The following is a 16,873-nucleotide window of genomic DNA, read 5'->3' as shown; positions in this document are numbered from 1 at the left end:
TTTTGAGAACAATTGAAATATTTCCCCCCCTTCTTCATTATTACATTAATTACATTAATTATTAATAAGCATACCATTGGATAGTCATACAGTTTTATCTTATAAATTATTTACTATTAATAAGCAAAATAATTATTCAAAATCATTCTAGTAACTGGTATAAATTTCCTTATATATCTTTCACATTTCTTTTCAATATTTTATCAATCTTTAGAAACATTTATAATGTTTCCCTCCCTTCTTTATTATTGCATTAATTATAAATAAACATACCATTACATAACAATACAATTTTATCTCATGGATTATTTACTTATTTCATTTCTAACTCATTACAGTATTCTTCTGTCAAAACACTATCTTTTGTACCTTCGCAGAATCCTCACTTTTAACTTAATTTAACCATTGTCTCTGTGTTTTCTAGATGAGCAAATACCTTTAATCCTAGTACGTTTCCCCTTTTTCTTTATTTCCTGCTTTTGTCCCTTATAACTTCTTTCCTTTCTATCTTTCCCCCCTTTTTCTCATCTCTTTTTTTATACCCTTCTTTCTCTAATTTTCCCTTCTGTAGTTTTCTGCTTCTCCTTGCTGTTATACTTCTTTTTTGGACTATTTTTCTTTTAGACTGTTCACTTTGTTCTCAAACTTTTAACTCCTTTCCCTGTTTTAGGGCTTTAAAATGACCCCCCCCAAAAAAATCTTTATTCTCCTTTTGACACTTAGATTTCAGCTCAAAGTTGCCTATCAGTGTCAAAATAGATTAACATAAATTTCTTTCCGTACCATTTGTAATTCTTAATATAAAGGTTAAAAAGGGGGGTTTTAACCTCTTTTTCTCTCTCCTTCGCCGCTTAAAAATCTTCTTTCAGAAGTATCCTTCTAAGTACTTTTAGATTAAGGGTACCTTGCTTAGATGTTCTCTGTTGTTTAGCCTGGTCTGTCCTGCTTTCCTCTTTGTCTTCCTCCTGCACAATCTTATCCAGCTGGGTTCTTCTTTGAGGTGGCCATTTCTGACCACTGCTGCAGTCGCCTTCGGGAAAGGGAATTTAGACCAGCCAAGGAGGAGAGATGCGGCTCCCCTCCACTCGGCTAGCAATCTTCCCGCTCTTCACCACCTCTACGGGGTGGCTTCAGCCCCGAATCCAAAGGATCGGGGCTCTCCAGCGGTGAGCACAAATCGAAACCACGCACGATCGTGGATTTCGGTCTGTCACTGAAGAAACCCAAACTGGAAGCCCTCATTTTCTTCTTTTCAACCACAGTTTAATCCAGTGTGTTATGCTCCAAGTATCAGTTCGTACACTGCTCAAAAAAATAATGGGAACACTTAAACAACACAATGTAACTCCAAGTCAATCACACTCCTATGAAATCAAACTGTCCACTTAGGTAGCAACACTGATTGACAATCAATTTCACATGCTGTTGTAGAAATGGAATAGACAACAGGTGGAAAGCATAGGCAGTTAGCAAGACATCCCCAATAAAGGAGTGGTTCTGCAGGTGGTGACCACAGACCACTTCTCAGTTCCTATGCTTTCTGGCTGATGGTTTGGTCACTTTTGAATACTGGCGGTGCTTTCATTCTAGTGGTACCATGAGACGGAGTCTACAACCCACACAAGTGGCTCAGGTAGTGCAGCTCATCTAGGATGGCACATCAATCCGAGCTGTGACAAGAAGGTTTGCTGTGTCTGTCAGCGTAGTGTCCAGAGCATGGAGGCGCTACCAGGAGACAGGCTAGTACAATAGGAGACATGGAGGAGGCCATAGGAGGGCAACAACCCAGCATCAGGACTGCTACCTCCACCTTTGTGCAAGGAGAGACAGGAAGAGCACTGCCAGAGCACTGCAAAATGACCTTCAGCAGGCCACAAATGTGCATGTGGCTACTCAAACGGTCAGAAACAGACTCCATGAGGGTGGTATGAGGGTCCGACGTCCACAGGTGGGGTTGTGCTTACAGCCCAACACCATGCAGGATGTTTGGCATTGGCCAGAGAACACCAAGATTGGCAAATTTGCCACTGGCGCCCTGTGCTCTTCACAGATGAAAGCAGGTTCACACTGAGTACATGTGACAGATGTGACAGGGTCTGGAGATGCCGTGGAGAACGTTCTGCTGCCTGCAACATCCTCCAGCATGACTGGTTTGGCAGTGGATCAGTAATGGTGTGGGGTGGCATTTCTTTAGGGGGCTGCACAGCCCTCCATGTGCTCGCCAGAGGTAGCCTGACTGTCATTAGGTACCGAGATGAGATCCTCAGACCCCTAGTGAGACCATATGCTGGTGCGGTTGGCCCTGGGTTCCTCCTAATGCACGGCAATGCTAGACCTCATGTGGCTGGAGTGTGTCAGCAGTTCCTGCAAGACAAAGGCATTGATACTATGGACTGGCCCGCCCATTCCCCAGACCTGAATCCAATTGAGCATATCTGGGACATCATGTCTCGCTCCATCCACCAACGCCATGTTGCACCACAGACTGTCCAGAGTTGGGGGATGCTTTAGTCCAGGTGTGGGAGGAGATCCCTCAGGAGACCATCTGCCACCTCATCAGGAGTATGCCAGGCGTTGTAGAAAGGTCATACATGCACGTGGAGGCCACACACACTACTGAGCCTCATTTTTACTTGTTTTAAGGACATTACATCAAAGTTGGATCAACCTGTAGTGTTTTTTTCCACTTTAATTTTGAGCGTAACTCCAAATCCAGACCTCCATGGGTTGCTAAATTTGATTTCCATTGATAATTTTTGTGTGATTTTGTTGTCAGCACATTCAACTATGTAATGAACTAAGTATTTAATAAGAATATTTCATTCATTCAGATCTAGGATGTCTTATTTTTGTGTTCCTTTTATTTTTTTGAGCAGTGTATTTGAAAAGCCACAATATTTTAACCTCCTCATTTTCTACTGCTTTTTCAAATCTGTGTTCCCATTAATTTCTTATTATTAGCACATGATAATTTTTACATATATCCCAGTGAATTGTTTTGGTGACTGTGTTATGTTGTTTATAGTCAGTTTCTTCAATCTTCTTGTAACAAGTTGAGTATATGATCTATTCTTCACCTTCTTTGTACAATCAACACTTCGAATCATTTGATGATTTTTTTAAATTCTGGTCTTGATTGTATTAGTTTGAATAGCTTGAGCACCTAAAATTGAGCCATTTCTTTTTCTTTTTTTAATATTCCTGTTGTAAGCCATTGCCATGTTTTGTTTCCTGTACATTCTGTCCAAGTTCCAATTTTTAAATTGTATCAGTGCTTGGTCGGTGATCTTTTACAGCTAATGCATGATTTTTCTTTTTCAACAAATGGCTCCATTTCCATAGGGCCAGTATAATTATTAATATTACTATAAGGATGTAATGCATAATAAGTAGTCATGAGCCTTCTTGTTTTTTGGTCCAAACTGTCCAGTTAATAATTCCAGCTGTATCTCATATCACAGGTATGACCAGGTATTGATATCTTTGATGTTATTTTCACCATTTCAGTTTTGTCTTTTGTATTTTTCTTACTCTTTGAATGTGTTCTTTACTAATCACATTTTTAATTTGCCCATGCTTGATGTTATCCAACTGTAAAATTCCCAGTTACTTGTAGACTTTATCCTGATGGCTTCTGATGATTTGGCCATTTGGCATTCATTCCATTACTGTTTCTAATTTGGCATTCATTCCATTACTGTTTCTAATTTTATTGCACTGTATTGCTATTGTAGCACATTTCTCACGATGATGACAGTTGTTGGTTGCACAGTCAGCCAGATGTTTAGATTAGACTTGCCATTTTTTGTTCATCTATCAAGTCCTTTCCAAGGACCTGGAATAGGCAGATGTTTCAGGGGGTGCAAATTTTATCGTGTGATCATTTAAAATCTTCATATATCTTATTTAGGGAAAATACATCCTGAAGATATAACACCACTTTTACCTCAAGCTATTGGTGAAAAGATTGAAGACCCAACTTGCTACTTTCTTCAGATACTCTTAAAATACATGGTAATTCAGGTGAGCACACATATAGTAATTTCATTGAAATTGTTTAATTTGTTCATATATTTACATATTAATTCCCACAGCACTATATTATTTCTCATCTTTCCTCATTTTCTCATCTTTCCTACTACCTTTTCCTATTGGTTCCTTATGATTTATCAGTTGTTGTTTGTAACTTATGATTAATGATTGTAACTGTGATTATGACCTATGATCTATGACTTGCTGTTTATAGGTACACTTTGAGCTTATGCACCGGAGAAAATTCCTTGTATGTCCATTCACACCTGGCCAATAAAGAATTCTGTTCTGCTTTGCTTTGCTTTGCTTTGCTCTACTCTACTCTATTTTAATACTAATTCTTGTCCCATCCCATCCCATCCTATCCCATCCCATCCTATGCTATTGCTTACATAATATTTAATGTAAGTTGGGGCTTAGGGAAAAAAGCACTGGCATTATTTTCAAATTAAAGTAAGATGGTCCTTGCTTACTGACAATAATTGGGAGTAGGAACTCTATCGCTGGTCATAAGGCATGATGTTACATGAACACACCAATTTGCGCTGCCAGTTCTAGCAACCCCAGTTGCAGTCATTAAATGAATCCCATTTGGTCTCAGTATACCACAGTTATATAATTGCCTTTTGCAACCCCCTACCAGCTTCCCCATTAACTTTGCTTGTTGGAAGCCAGCAATGAAAGTTGGGAATGGTAATCACAGGACCTCAGGACTCTGCAATGCCTAATTGTGAGCTGGTTGCTAAGTTCCTAAATTGCAATCATGTGATAGTAGAAAAGCTGCAGTGGCTGCAGTTGCAAGGACTGTTGCAAGTCCCCTTGTTCAGTGCCATTGTAACTTTGAACAGTTGCCAACTGATAAGCAAGGGAAATCTGTATTTGCAGTTTTTATTAATTTTAATTTGTATGGTTTACATTATAAAAACCTCAGATTCTGTGTTCTCAGGGAGGATTGCATTAAAAAAGAATATATAGAATTTTTAATCATACAAATATTTCAGTGTTCTTTCATTTAACTTGAGTTATTTTCTAATTCTGGTAAAGGCTGCAAAGGTGGAATGGAAGAATAAGGAAAACCTTAACACAGGATTTAAGTTTCTCTTTGCCCTCTTCAGAAAATATTATCTTCCTCATTTGTTCCCTTCTTTTATAAAACTAACCAACCTCTACAATCCTGCGCTTGGTAAGTAACTATTTTACCTCAGTTATTTTAATAACATTAGAAGAAAAGTTTTTCCCTAATATTAAGATTGAAATCTTTAGAAAATAGATTCAAGATCCAGAGAGATCTTCACAGACTTCAACACTGGGCCTATCCAAAAAATATAAGTCAGTAGTGAGAAAAGTAAGATTCTCCCATGAGCTGCTCAGAGCATCCAGTAGTGGGAGGTGCTTCAGTCTCTGCTTGTCTAGGCTGGGCTTAAATTGCAGAACGCTCCTCCTCTTCCACGGGACTCCTCCCCAGCGTTCTTCAACACTGGGCCTATCCAAAAAATATAAGTCAGTAGTGAGAAAAGTAAGATTTTATACTTAGGCAAAAAAAAGAGCAAATGCACAGGTATAGAAAAGATAGTACCTGGTTCAATAGCAGTAACTGTAAGAAGGATCTAGGAGTCTTAATGGACAATCACTTAAATATGAACCAGCAGTGTGCTCCAGCTGCAAAAACAAGCCGCAGTCCTAGACTGCATCAACAGAGGGATAGACTCAAGATCATGCGAAGTATTAGGCCTGATGTATAATGCTTTGGTAAGACCACATTTGGAATACTGCAACCAATTTTGATCAATACTGCAACCAATTATGATACAAAAATTATGTTAAGACTCTGGAAAAAGAAGAGTGTTAGGAATGTAAGTCACCTAACAGTTATTTGGGTTGGAAATATATAAACCAGGATAGACATTTTAATACTGTATCTTTAAGAAAGTGCTAAAACTGTAATTGGGTGTGGTTCCTCAAACAGCCATAAGATGGAGCCAGAAACCTGGGTTGTTTTAGTCTCATTGAAGTGAGTGAGTCTCTGTTTCCTTCTGTTGGAGAGTGTTGCCGTTACTCCTAATGACTGTTACTGATCGTTGATGTAAGTCTGTTACTGAACTGTTTTTGATACTGGACTTTGATATTTGGATTATCCCTGAACTGAACACTGACTGCTTTACCTGTGAATGACTTGGACTGCTTATCTTGGACTGTGCTTAAATGTTTATTGGAAGTAAAAACCTACATTTACTGTACAGTGTATCTGCGTGCTGTGTGTGTGTTATTCTTCACTTCTCTCACTACGTCTCCCTGTATGCGCTCATTCTCCTAATGGGGAATTACCTCAACACTGGTTATGGGCCCAGGCCATATCAGGCTCAGATAACTGAGAGTTAGTGTGAATGCACAATACTGTATGCAGACAGCTGTTTATTGTTTAATTGTGGGTTACTATCCTGGTAAAGATGGCACAAGACACTTCAACAAGTCTATCACTAATAACCCGGTTGGATGGAACAAACTATGTTTCCTGGTCTATGAAGTGCAGTCTACTTCTGTATAGAGAAGGGTTATGGACTGTAGTTCAAGACCCACCGGATGTAAATGCTTGGGATCCAGAAAATGAAGACATTGCCAAGAAGCTTGCTGACTTTAAACTGAACAATGAACGAGCTCTTTGTATAATTGGACTAACACTGAGTGACCAGCAGCTAGTCCATATTCGTGGAGAAGAGTCTGCTGCTAGGTGTTGGGAGAATTTGAAGAGGATTTATGTTTGTGACAGTGTAGGTGCACATATATATCTTACATGTAAACTGTTTAGAGCACGTCTTCTGAAAGGTTGGCTCATTTGAACTTCATGAAAATAACTTTTCAAGAGCTACATGAAGAGGAACTGATATTTTCAGAGCTGCATCAAGTTTATATCATTCTTTCCTCATTGGATGAAAGTTATGATGATTACGTATCCTCACTAGAAGTCCTGCCTAGAGATAAACTAACATTGACTGACATAACCAGAAGTTTGTTAGAAGAAGCAAGAAGACTGCTGGATAGGGACCAACTGAGGAAGGAACAACCACAAGAAGAGAATTTGTCTTCAACTGCCTATACTGTTAGGAAATGTTTTTCTTGTGGGGCTAGGGGACATATAGCTAGATTCTGTAAGAAGAGAAAACAACAGAATACTGGTAATCACCAGGAGGTCAAGAAGAATGTTAGTTTAGCTATGTCTAGAAATTCAACTGTAAACCATGATTTGTGGGTTGTTGATAGTGGAGCATCGCAATGCATTACTAAAGATAGAGAGAGGTTTGTAAAGATGTCCACGAGTAAGCAACATGTATCATTGGCAAATGGATGGAAGATGAAGGCTTCTGATAAAGGTACTGCATATTGTTCTTGTATAAATGAACACTTAACTATGTTTTATATGTACCTAAACTGAAATTTAATTTGCTATCAGTAAGGGCTTTAGTTAATCTTGGTTATGTAGTAACCTTTAGGGGAGATAATTGTATAATAGAGAAAGAGGGTAAAAGTGTTACTGCTAATTTAGAGAATGATTTATATGTGATACATGATGATCAGTTGAGGATGGCTAACTCGGTTTATAACAATGTTAAACCACATGATGAATGTATACATTTATTGCATAGACGTCTGGGGCACATTAATTTCAAAATGTTCAAACAAACTGTTGAATTGTCGAAGTAAAATTGAAACCCTGTAGCAAGTATTTAAACTGTAATGCTTGTAGTCAAGAGAAAAGTAAAGTTATTCCTGCAAACAGACTTAATGGGTTTAAGACCAAAGAACCTTTAGAGGTTGTTTTTGCTGACATAATTGGTCCTAAGAAACCTAGTTTAGGAGGTGCCTGCTATATTTTGAGTATTATGGACCATTACTCACGATACGGTTTCTGCTATCTTATGAAAAACAAAACAGAAACATTCCAGCATTTCTTTAATTGGCTAAGGTTTGCAGAGAGAAAAATGAGGAGTAAAGTAATTACTTTAGTTACTGATAACGGGACTGAGTTTGTTAACAAAAGATTCCAAACTATGTTGAAATTGGTTGGTGTTGAGCATCCACCTTACAGACCACTACATAACTTGTTTGTAGAACGAAGAGGGCAAATGTTACAAGCCATGGCTCGCACTATGTTATCTGATTCAGGTTTGCCTGAAACACTGTGGGGTGAGGCCATAATGTGTAGCAATCATGTGTTAAACAATGTAGTTAACACAACAATTGGAGAATTGCCATTCACTTGTTGACATGGCAGAAAACCAAATTTAAGTTACCTACACACATTTGGAGCTCCAGCATGGGTGCATATTCCCTCACAAGTAAGACTGAAAGGGCAACATAGAGCTAAGAAGTTATTTTTTGTAGGTTATGAAGCCAACCATAGATCGTTTAGATTTTGAGATCAAGGCACAGCTCATGTTTATTGTAGTGCTAGCACAACATTTCTTGAGCACATTGGGTGGGATAAACTGGAACAGGAATCCAGCAATGATGTTATTATTGACTCCAAAGTAGTCCCTAAAGATAAAATAAGTAAACCACGAATAGCCATTAAAGAGGAAGAACAGGCACAGGAGGAAGTAGGAGAATAGGCACAAGAGGAAGTAGAAGAACAGGAGCAGGTGGCACAAGAAAGTCCACCAGTAAGCCCTGTATTACCAAGACGTTCAACTCGAGTAACACGACCACCTGATAGATATCTGGCTAGTGTTGTATGCCAAGTGAATACAGTTCCAAGTAACTATAGTGAACTAAAACTGTATCCTGCTAAGGATCAGGCTGCTTGGCAGGAAGCAATGAATAAGGAACTGGAATCATTTAAAAAACTGGAGGTATACGAAAATGTTAAATTACCACCAGGTAAACATGCCATAGGGTGTAAATGGATTTATAAGCTAAAGACAGGTGTGGATGGGACTGTTATCCATAAAGCCAGATTAGTAGCACAAGGGTTCAATCAGACAGCAAATGACTACGATGAGGTGTTTGTGCCTAGTCTGGAGGCTACTACATTAAGGGTGGCATTAGTGTGAGCAGCTAAGGAGGAATACATTGTAAATCATTAAGTTCATTCTACTTCGGAGAACAATGATATTCTCCTTTGAGCTGCTCGGATCATCCAGAGAGTGGGAGGTGCTCCAGTCTGCATCTCTGTAGGCTGAGCTTAATTACTGAAGAACGTTCTGCCCTCCATCACGTGGTCCCTTGCAGCGTTCCCCAGTTTATGCTCAGCCTTCGGAGAGTTAGGCTGTGTGTGTGTATACCTCCTTCCTTGGCCGATTCAAGCACTCTCTTTTCAGGTTTGATTTATTTCATTTGTGTCTTCCTTAGCCTCTGCACATTTGGGGTGCCTTGGGTGAAGGGGTGCGTGGTTTTTCACCCCCAAGGGGGAAAGAGCGGGCGGCTTAGCAGCGCTTCTACGCTAATCCCCCCCTCACTCGTTTCCTTTGTTTTCCTGCCGTTTCCCTGTGCCACCCTCACCAGCGGCCTGAATCGATCGCGCTTTAGCGCAGCTGGTTATCCCCCCACCCGAACGCCGATTGCCCCAGGAAGGGGTGATTTCTACCTCGCTGCCCTCTAGGCGCGTTAATTTGCCAGAGGGACCTAGTTCCGTCCTGAGCGGCCCGTCGACGAAAGATTTGCAGGCGGCCGCCATTTTGGGCGCTGCCTCGTGCTCGGGCGCCATCTTCTGGCCTCTCTATAGCTGCGAAGTTACTATTTAGCTCTCTGGCACAGGCCTCCCAGCCTGTTAGAGCTTCCTTTTTGCCATTGCTGGCTGAATTTAATAATAAAAAAGGAAAGAATTGGTATTGGAGTGTTGGCTTTTCCGCAGCGGCGCTCAGGGCGAGGAAAAATTGCAGCCATTCCCTCCCGGTTGTTCTCGGGGGTGGGGCAAGCTGCTAGAGGCCTTTTTTTGTCTCAGGCGTTCATTTGACCAATTGGACAAATACCTCTATCCTACCCTGGTAGTCACTCGGTACCAGATTTGTTCAGTAAGATTTTATTGTAATAAAGAATAAATAAACAATATTTTTATAATTTTATACCTGTTGCTTAACTCTATTCCAATTGTGAGCAATTACTCACAGCATATATATATATATATACATATCTGCATAAATATATTTTCAGATACGTATAATTACAATATATTAATAATAATAATAATAATAATAATAATAATATAATTATTTAATCATATTTTTACAGATTATTCTCTTACCAAATTCTAAAAGGGGGCGCGGGCCAGCTTAAAGGATACCCGGCCTCTCCTGTAGGTCGAATCCTTGGCGTGCCAACCGCCTATAATATTCTATTCAATCCCTTGTAAAATGGCAGACGATAATTCCGCTAAGCGCCTTTCTTTGAAGGCCAAATCTAAGTCCCACCATGTGCGCAGACAGGCTAAGGAAACCTCTCAGGAGGCTTCCAAGGCCTCTCAAAGGGATGCCTTAAGACGCCATAAGGCATTAGAGAAAGAATTTGACAGACGATCCAGGGTGTCTCAACCAGTACCTCCAGCCATTCCTTCTACTTCTATGCACCGCCCCCTCCTCCAGATTGTTCTCCCCTCTCCAGGCACAGCTCACTCCAGGAGCCTCAGGTCCCTGGACCATCGACCAGGCGGATGCCCGAAGCCACATTCACCCCCACGGCTGCCGGTCTCCGCCAGGAGGAGCCCGCCACAGTCGAGATCCCTGAACATATGAGGGCTTGGATGGAACAGGCTATCCGCCAGGGGATTGCTCAAGGCCTGCAGCAGATGTCCAAGCCAGGCCTCCTTCAGATGGCTCCCGTACACGAGTCGCTATCAGCCAGGTCCTCGCCCAGACCGGACCCTGCTCACGGTCAGGTACCTTCACAGGGGGCCAGCCCTCCTCCAGAAGGGGAACTGGAGGAGGAGATGGAGGTTTTGGACCAGTACAGGGAGGAGGAGGAGTTTGAATGGGGGTCCACTCTTCATGGGGAGCCCTTATCGGAGATAGATCCGATGGATGCGGAACTGTCTGAGGACGAGGGTCTCACTCCTGACCAACCTTCCTTTGTGGGGCTGTTCAAACCACACATGTATAAATCTATCTTCTTCAAGGCCAAGAACACTTCTGGTCTATCTGTACAATCCCCCTCTGCTCTCCCTTCCCCCGCTGAAGGTCCAGAGGACGCCATTTTTAGGCAACCCGTGGTGGAAGGGGATGTTATTCCAGCTCCACCCATCTTTCACGACCTAGTTTCGAACCAGTTGGTTTCTACGGGGGCCCCTCCTGCTCCATCCAACCAGGACAAGAGGTTTTTTAACCTCGAGCCAAGCTTTTGCTCCCTACTTAATACCCCGGAGGTTGATGAGCCCATTGTTGGCCTAGCATCCTCCTCCTCTCCCAGCGATCCTCTGGAGGCCCTCAAGCCCGAGGACAAGAGGTCCGAACTAGCTTTATGTCGGGCTCATTTAGCCGACTCTTGGGCCATTAGATTGGCCACGGCCGCCTCCTTCTTCACCAGGTCCTTGATCCAGTGGCTACGCCAACTGAAACAGCATGTCCCCCCCTCTAACACAAGGGCACACCAGGACATTGCAAAGATCACGGCCGCAGCAGAATTTTCGGCCTACGCCACCTACCACACGGTCAAGTTCTCCCGGGCACTAGTCTCTCCCATTACGGCCCGTCGTCTGCTCTGGCTCAAACCCTGGCAGACAGACGTAAAAAATAAGGTTAAGCTGGCAACCGCCCCCAGCAAGGGGGAGAAGCTTTTTGGTTCGGCGCTAGATCCCCTGCTTGCCGAAACCAGGAGCAAGAAAAAATTCCTTCCTTCCCTTTTTCGGAGACCAGACTCGAGAACCCCTCAGCCTTTTCGGAGAGGGTCCTCCCGACCCTTCTACCAGTCTCCCTTCCCGCCCAGATACACGAGACCCTCCTATCGACCATTCCATTCCATTCCCAATTCCAATCCGACCCTTCCATTCCAAATTCCTCAGGTTCTGTTATAATCATCACCACTTCCAATACGTGGCCCTCCCCTTTGGGTTGTCTTCCGCCCCTAGAGTCTTCACTAAGGTCATTGCGGCCCTGGCGGCTCACCTCAGGGACCGTCCGGTGCGACTCCACTGCTACCTGGATGACATCCTCATCCTGTCCCACTCCAAACGCCAAGCAGAGAAGGACACCAGGGCTACCCTCTCTGCCCTCCAGGGCCATGGGTTCTTAGTAAATTGGAAAAAGAGCCAATTGCTTCCATCTACCCGGATATGTCACTTGGGGGCCGTTATTGACACAGTTCAGGTGAAGGTCTTCCTTTCCTCGGAAAGGTTCCTTAGCATCCAAAATTCTGTCAAACTCATTCGATGATCAAAAAGGGCTTCTCTATTAGATTTGTCTAAATTGCTAGGCAAAATGGTTTCATGCATTTCTATTGTTCCCTGGGCCCGTTTACACACCAGATCCTTGCAGTGGCTCCTGCTCCCGTTCCAAAGGTCCGGCAGAAGCAATTCAAAGACCACAATCAAGGTGCCTCCAAAGGTCCTCACATCTCTTCTCTGGTGGACCAACCCCGCCATCAACAAGGGTCATTGCTTCAAGGAACCCCACCGCCTCACCATCACCACAGATGCCAGCCTGTCCGGCTGGAGCGCCCACATCCAATCGTTCACGACGCAGGGCAAATGGTCGCAGGCTGAGCGGGTATGCAGTATAAACTGGTTGGAGCTCCACGCCATTCATCTGGCCCTGCGCAACTTCCTCCCTCAGGTAGGCGGGCGGCATGTCCTTATACTCACTGACGTCACCGCCAAGGCTCACGTCAACAGGCAAGGGGGTACCCAGTCCATCCGATTGATGAGGGAGGCCGAACGACTCTGCCGTTGGGCAGAGCGTCACCTCCTTTCGATCAAAGCAGAACACATCTCAGGGGTCTCAAACACCCGAGCAGACTGGCTGAGCAGGGCCACGGTGGACCAGTCCGAGTGGCGCATCCACTCGTCCCTGTTCAAGGAGGCAACCATGATCTTCGGTCTTCCCTCTGTGGACCTCTTCGCATCCCCCCTCAACACACAACTCCCACGGTTCTTCTCCAGATACCCTTCCCCCGGGGCCGAGAACCACAATGCCCTTCATTGCCCCTGGCCCCTGGGGCTCCTGTACGCATTCCCCCCATTATCCCTGCTCCCCAGAGTCATACAGAAGCTGATCCAAGAAAGAGCAGAACTCCTGCTAGTGGCCCCCTACTGGCCCAGGCGCCCATGGTTTGCGGACCTCGGCAACCTGTCTGTTGCCCCTCCCTGGAAAATCCCCCCGAACAGGATCTCCCTTTCCCAGGGACCCCTACAACATCCGGACCCCCAATGGCTCCAATTAGCCGTTTGGAGGTTGAGCGGGAATGGCTAAGAAACGAGAAGCTTTCCGACCAAGTTATTAATACCATCTTAGCCGCCAGATGGCCCTCAACTAACCAAATATATAATGCCACCTGGGTCAGTTTCTGCAAGTGGTGCCATAATTCCCAGGTCAATCCGCTTTCGCCCTCCATTGCTCAAGTTTTGGATTACCTCCACGACGGGCTGAGGAGAGGGCTTTCCCCTAACATCTTGAGATGCCAAGTTGTGGCCCTCTCGACTGTCGTCTCTGGCGACAGTCTTGGGCCCCTTTCTCACGACCCTCACATCAGGGCCTTCCTCAGGGGAGCCACTAACCTTTGTCCCCCTGTCGTGCATCGATACCCCACCTGGGACCTTAACAAGATCCTTGTGGCCCTCACTAAACCTCCCTTCGAGCCTCTCAGGGAGTCCACCCTCCAATTCTTAACTTTCAAAGTCGTGTTCCTGGTGATGGTTACTTCAGCACGCCGAATCTCAGAGATTGCAGCCCTGTCGGTGAGAAAGGACCTCTGCATCTTCCATGCTGACCGGGTAGTTCTCCGACCTGACCCGACCTTTCTGCCCAAGGTCAACTCAACCTTCCACAGGGCACAAGAACTCACACTCCCTAACTTCTGTCCCAATCCCTCGCGGGAGAGGGAGAAGCGATGGCACACCCTGGATGTGAGACGGGCCCTCCACATTTACATCAAGCGCACACAACCCTTTAGGAGGTCTGAATCCCTATTCCTTTCCTTTCAACCCAAGACATTAGGCCACAAGGTGTCACCTTCTACCATTGGCCGCTGGATCAGAGCCACTATCGCTAAGGCTTATTTGTCTCAGGCTTTGCCAGTTCCCAGCGGGGTTACTGCACATTCCACCAGAAGTGCGGCTACCTCGGCAGCCTGGGCCACCCAGGCTCCAATCTCGGACACTTGTCGGGCCGCCACTTGGGCCTCTCCGTCTCCTTTCATTAGGCATTATAAGATAGACATATTTGCCTCGGCGGAGGCCTCGTTTGGCAGACGAGTCCTTCAGCGGGTTATCGAAGACCCGCGGGAGCCTCCACCCCAGACGGAGTCCCTCCCGTAGGACAGCCAAGCTTTGGTATGTCCCACTCTCTGGATGATCCGAGCAGCTCAAAGGAGAATGGGCGTTGGTCTTACCTGACACGCCATTTCTCTTCGAGCTGCGAGGATCATCCAGCCCCACCCTTTTCCTTTCACCGTCTGGGGGAATCTTGTTTCGGCCAGTGATCCCTTAAGTCTAATCAGATGAGAGTGCGACCTTCTCTTTCCTCTCGACTTCGCATAAATTGGAGAACGCTGCAAGGGACCACGTGATGGAGGGCGGAGCATTCCTCAGTAATTAAGCTCAGCCTACAGAGACGCAGACTGGAGCACCTCCCACTCTCTGGATGATCATCGCAGCTCGAAGAGAAATGGCGTGTCAGGTAAGACCAACGCCCAATTGCAGAAACTGACCTACTAGGTAGGCTTATCGTGGCTTCTGATCTGCAACTTATACTTGAAAAAATATTGTTTTACCTTATAAAATTTCTTTTAAGATTACTTTTTAAAAAATGTATATTTAGGGTCAAGGTTTGTTTTACAAACCCACCCATGTAACTTATTTTACCTCTCTTAATTCATATTACTCTCACTATGTGCAGTTCTTATTGCATGCTTCAACCATCCTTTTGATCTTTTTTGCTTATGAAAGCACATTATTATCTTCATTTATATTTCCCTCATTTGTCCTGACAGCCCATTTTACACTGTCTGGAATGTGAATGTCCAGTTATAAGGCTTTTAAAATTCAATTTCATGTTTTGTGTTTTACAGGTTTCCCTGGCTTGCGCCCCAAATCAGTATATGTCAGTACAACTTATGATGGTGGAAATGTTTATAGTACAAAAATTCCATACCTGGATGCTCGTGTAACTTTTATAAAATGGCTTGTAAATTTTTTTCTGGAAAAGAAATACCTTACAGCAGCACAATCTTCCAAAAATGGTGTGGAAGTTCTACCCAGAATCATTCAAGTATGTTGCTAGCGTTATTTGGTTTAGCATTTCTGACGTTGAATCAACATCAAGTTACATTATCTAAACTAACTTTTATATGAGCTTATAAACTTAAATTTCATTTAGTAAAATATTACATATTTTGAGTCCTAATACCTTAAATAAGTATCATGTTTCTAGTAATCAACTTTAGTAATGGAATAACATCCTTTTAATAGTTAACATTATTAAACATTTATTTCAGGTTAGCTTTAACTGGCACCTGAATTAGCACCTGAATGTCTAAGTTGTGCGCATATGCATTGTGAGTTTGTGATTTGTTAAGACATTGTAATTTTTAACAGCAGCAAAGAATAGTTTAGAACAGGGGTGTCAAACTCATATCGTCATGGTGACATCATGTGATGTATCGGGACTTCTTTCCCTTTCACTAAACTGGGCAGGGGTGTGGCCAGCATGTGACACATCCAACCCGTGGGCTGGGAGTTTGACAGCCCTGGTTTAAAATCAAGGTGTTTTCCCTTGTGCCCTACCATGCTCAAATATACTTTTTTGAAAGATTATGGCAATTGCCACTTAACTGCAGGCTATCATTTAGGATTGTCCAGAAGCTTCCATTGATAAAAGAAGTGTTTTTCCAGTGAAACTGGTCTATCAGGACAACCTGGTCTACCCAAATATGGGACGGAACATACTATTTCCACTTTAACCTTTCAGCCCCAATCCAGGAGCCTTCGCAGGAAGTCACTTTCATGGCAAACTATTTTTGTGTTGAATTTCTTTGTTGGTAAAATATAAATTCAACATTGGTAAAATAGTCGCCACTAGGCTGCATAATCCCAAAATCATATCACATCTCTGCAAGAAGGTTGCCAGGCAAAATTGTGTGTGCATATGTGTGTGTTTATGTGTGTGTTTATGTATATGTATATGAGTGTGTATATATACATACATATATGTACTCAGTCTTTTTATTGAACTTTTCATTCAATGGTTTCTGTGATTTGGTTGTTAATAATTAGAAGTTAGATTAAATTCTCTTAAGTAATTTCCATAAATTATCATAGTTGTTTCCTCATATCTTCTTAAGACAGTGGGTAATACAGTGCAAGATAAAAATCCTGAAGTAGAAAACAGTGTCCCATCAGATCAGGAGAAAAATCATATCAACCACAGCAGGATACTCAGTGATTCCAGTTTTTGCAGCATTGAAGAACAGCACCGGTCTGCATATGAAATGGTGCAACAAATATTTTTGTCTACAAGAGATTATGTGAATTTTGTTAATGAAGTATTTCATCAGGTTGGTATAAATTGACATCTGTGAATAAATAAATATAATCAGCTGAGGAACATAAAATTTCATTTATAGAAAAAAATGTTTTAGATTGTATTGAAAGTATTTTAAGTATTGTATTGAAAGTATTCTATTCTGCAATCAGATAATAACA

The 16,873-nt window shown here is 43.1% G+C and overlaps 1 protein-coding gene across 5 annotated transcripts in view; it reads left to right on the top strand.

The window, feature by feature from the left end:
* The window catches only part of RALGAPA2 (Ral GTPase activating protein catalytic subunit alpha 2), a 164,378-nt gene that overhangs the window by 20,139 nt on the left and 127,366 nt on the right, over positions 1–16,873 (top strand). For all 5 annotated transcript variants that reach the window (XM_026700983.2, XM_087930639.1, XM_087930642.1 and 2 more), the window contains exons 7-10: positions 3,911–4,023; positions 5,077–5,215; positions 15,241–15,440; positions 16,513–16,725. In XM_026700983.2, the coding sequence (XP_026556768.1) occupies positions 3,911–4,023; positions 5,077–5,215; positions 15,241–15,440; positions 16,513–16,725 (665 nt within the window). The remainder of the gene's footprint in view (positions 1–3,910; positions 4,024–5,076; positions 5,216–15,240; positions 15,441–16,512; positions 16,726–16,873) is intronic.

Source organism: Pseudonaja textilis, chromosome 3 (genome assembly GCF_049901715.1).
Source record: "Pseudonaja textilis isolate UNSWEBS1 chromosome 3, rPseTex1.2, whole genome shotgun sequence".
NCBI classification, from domain to species: Eukaryota; Metazoa; Chordata; class Lepidosauria; order Squamata; family Elapidae; genus Pseudonaja; species Pseudonaja textilis.
The sequence above is the reverse complement of the archived record's forward strand: the minus strand, read 5'-3'. Positions and strand labels throughout refer to the sequence as shown.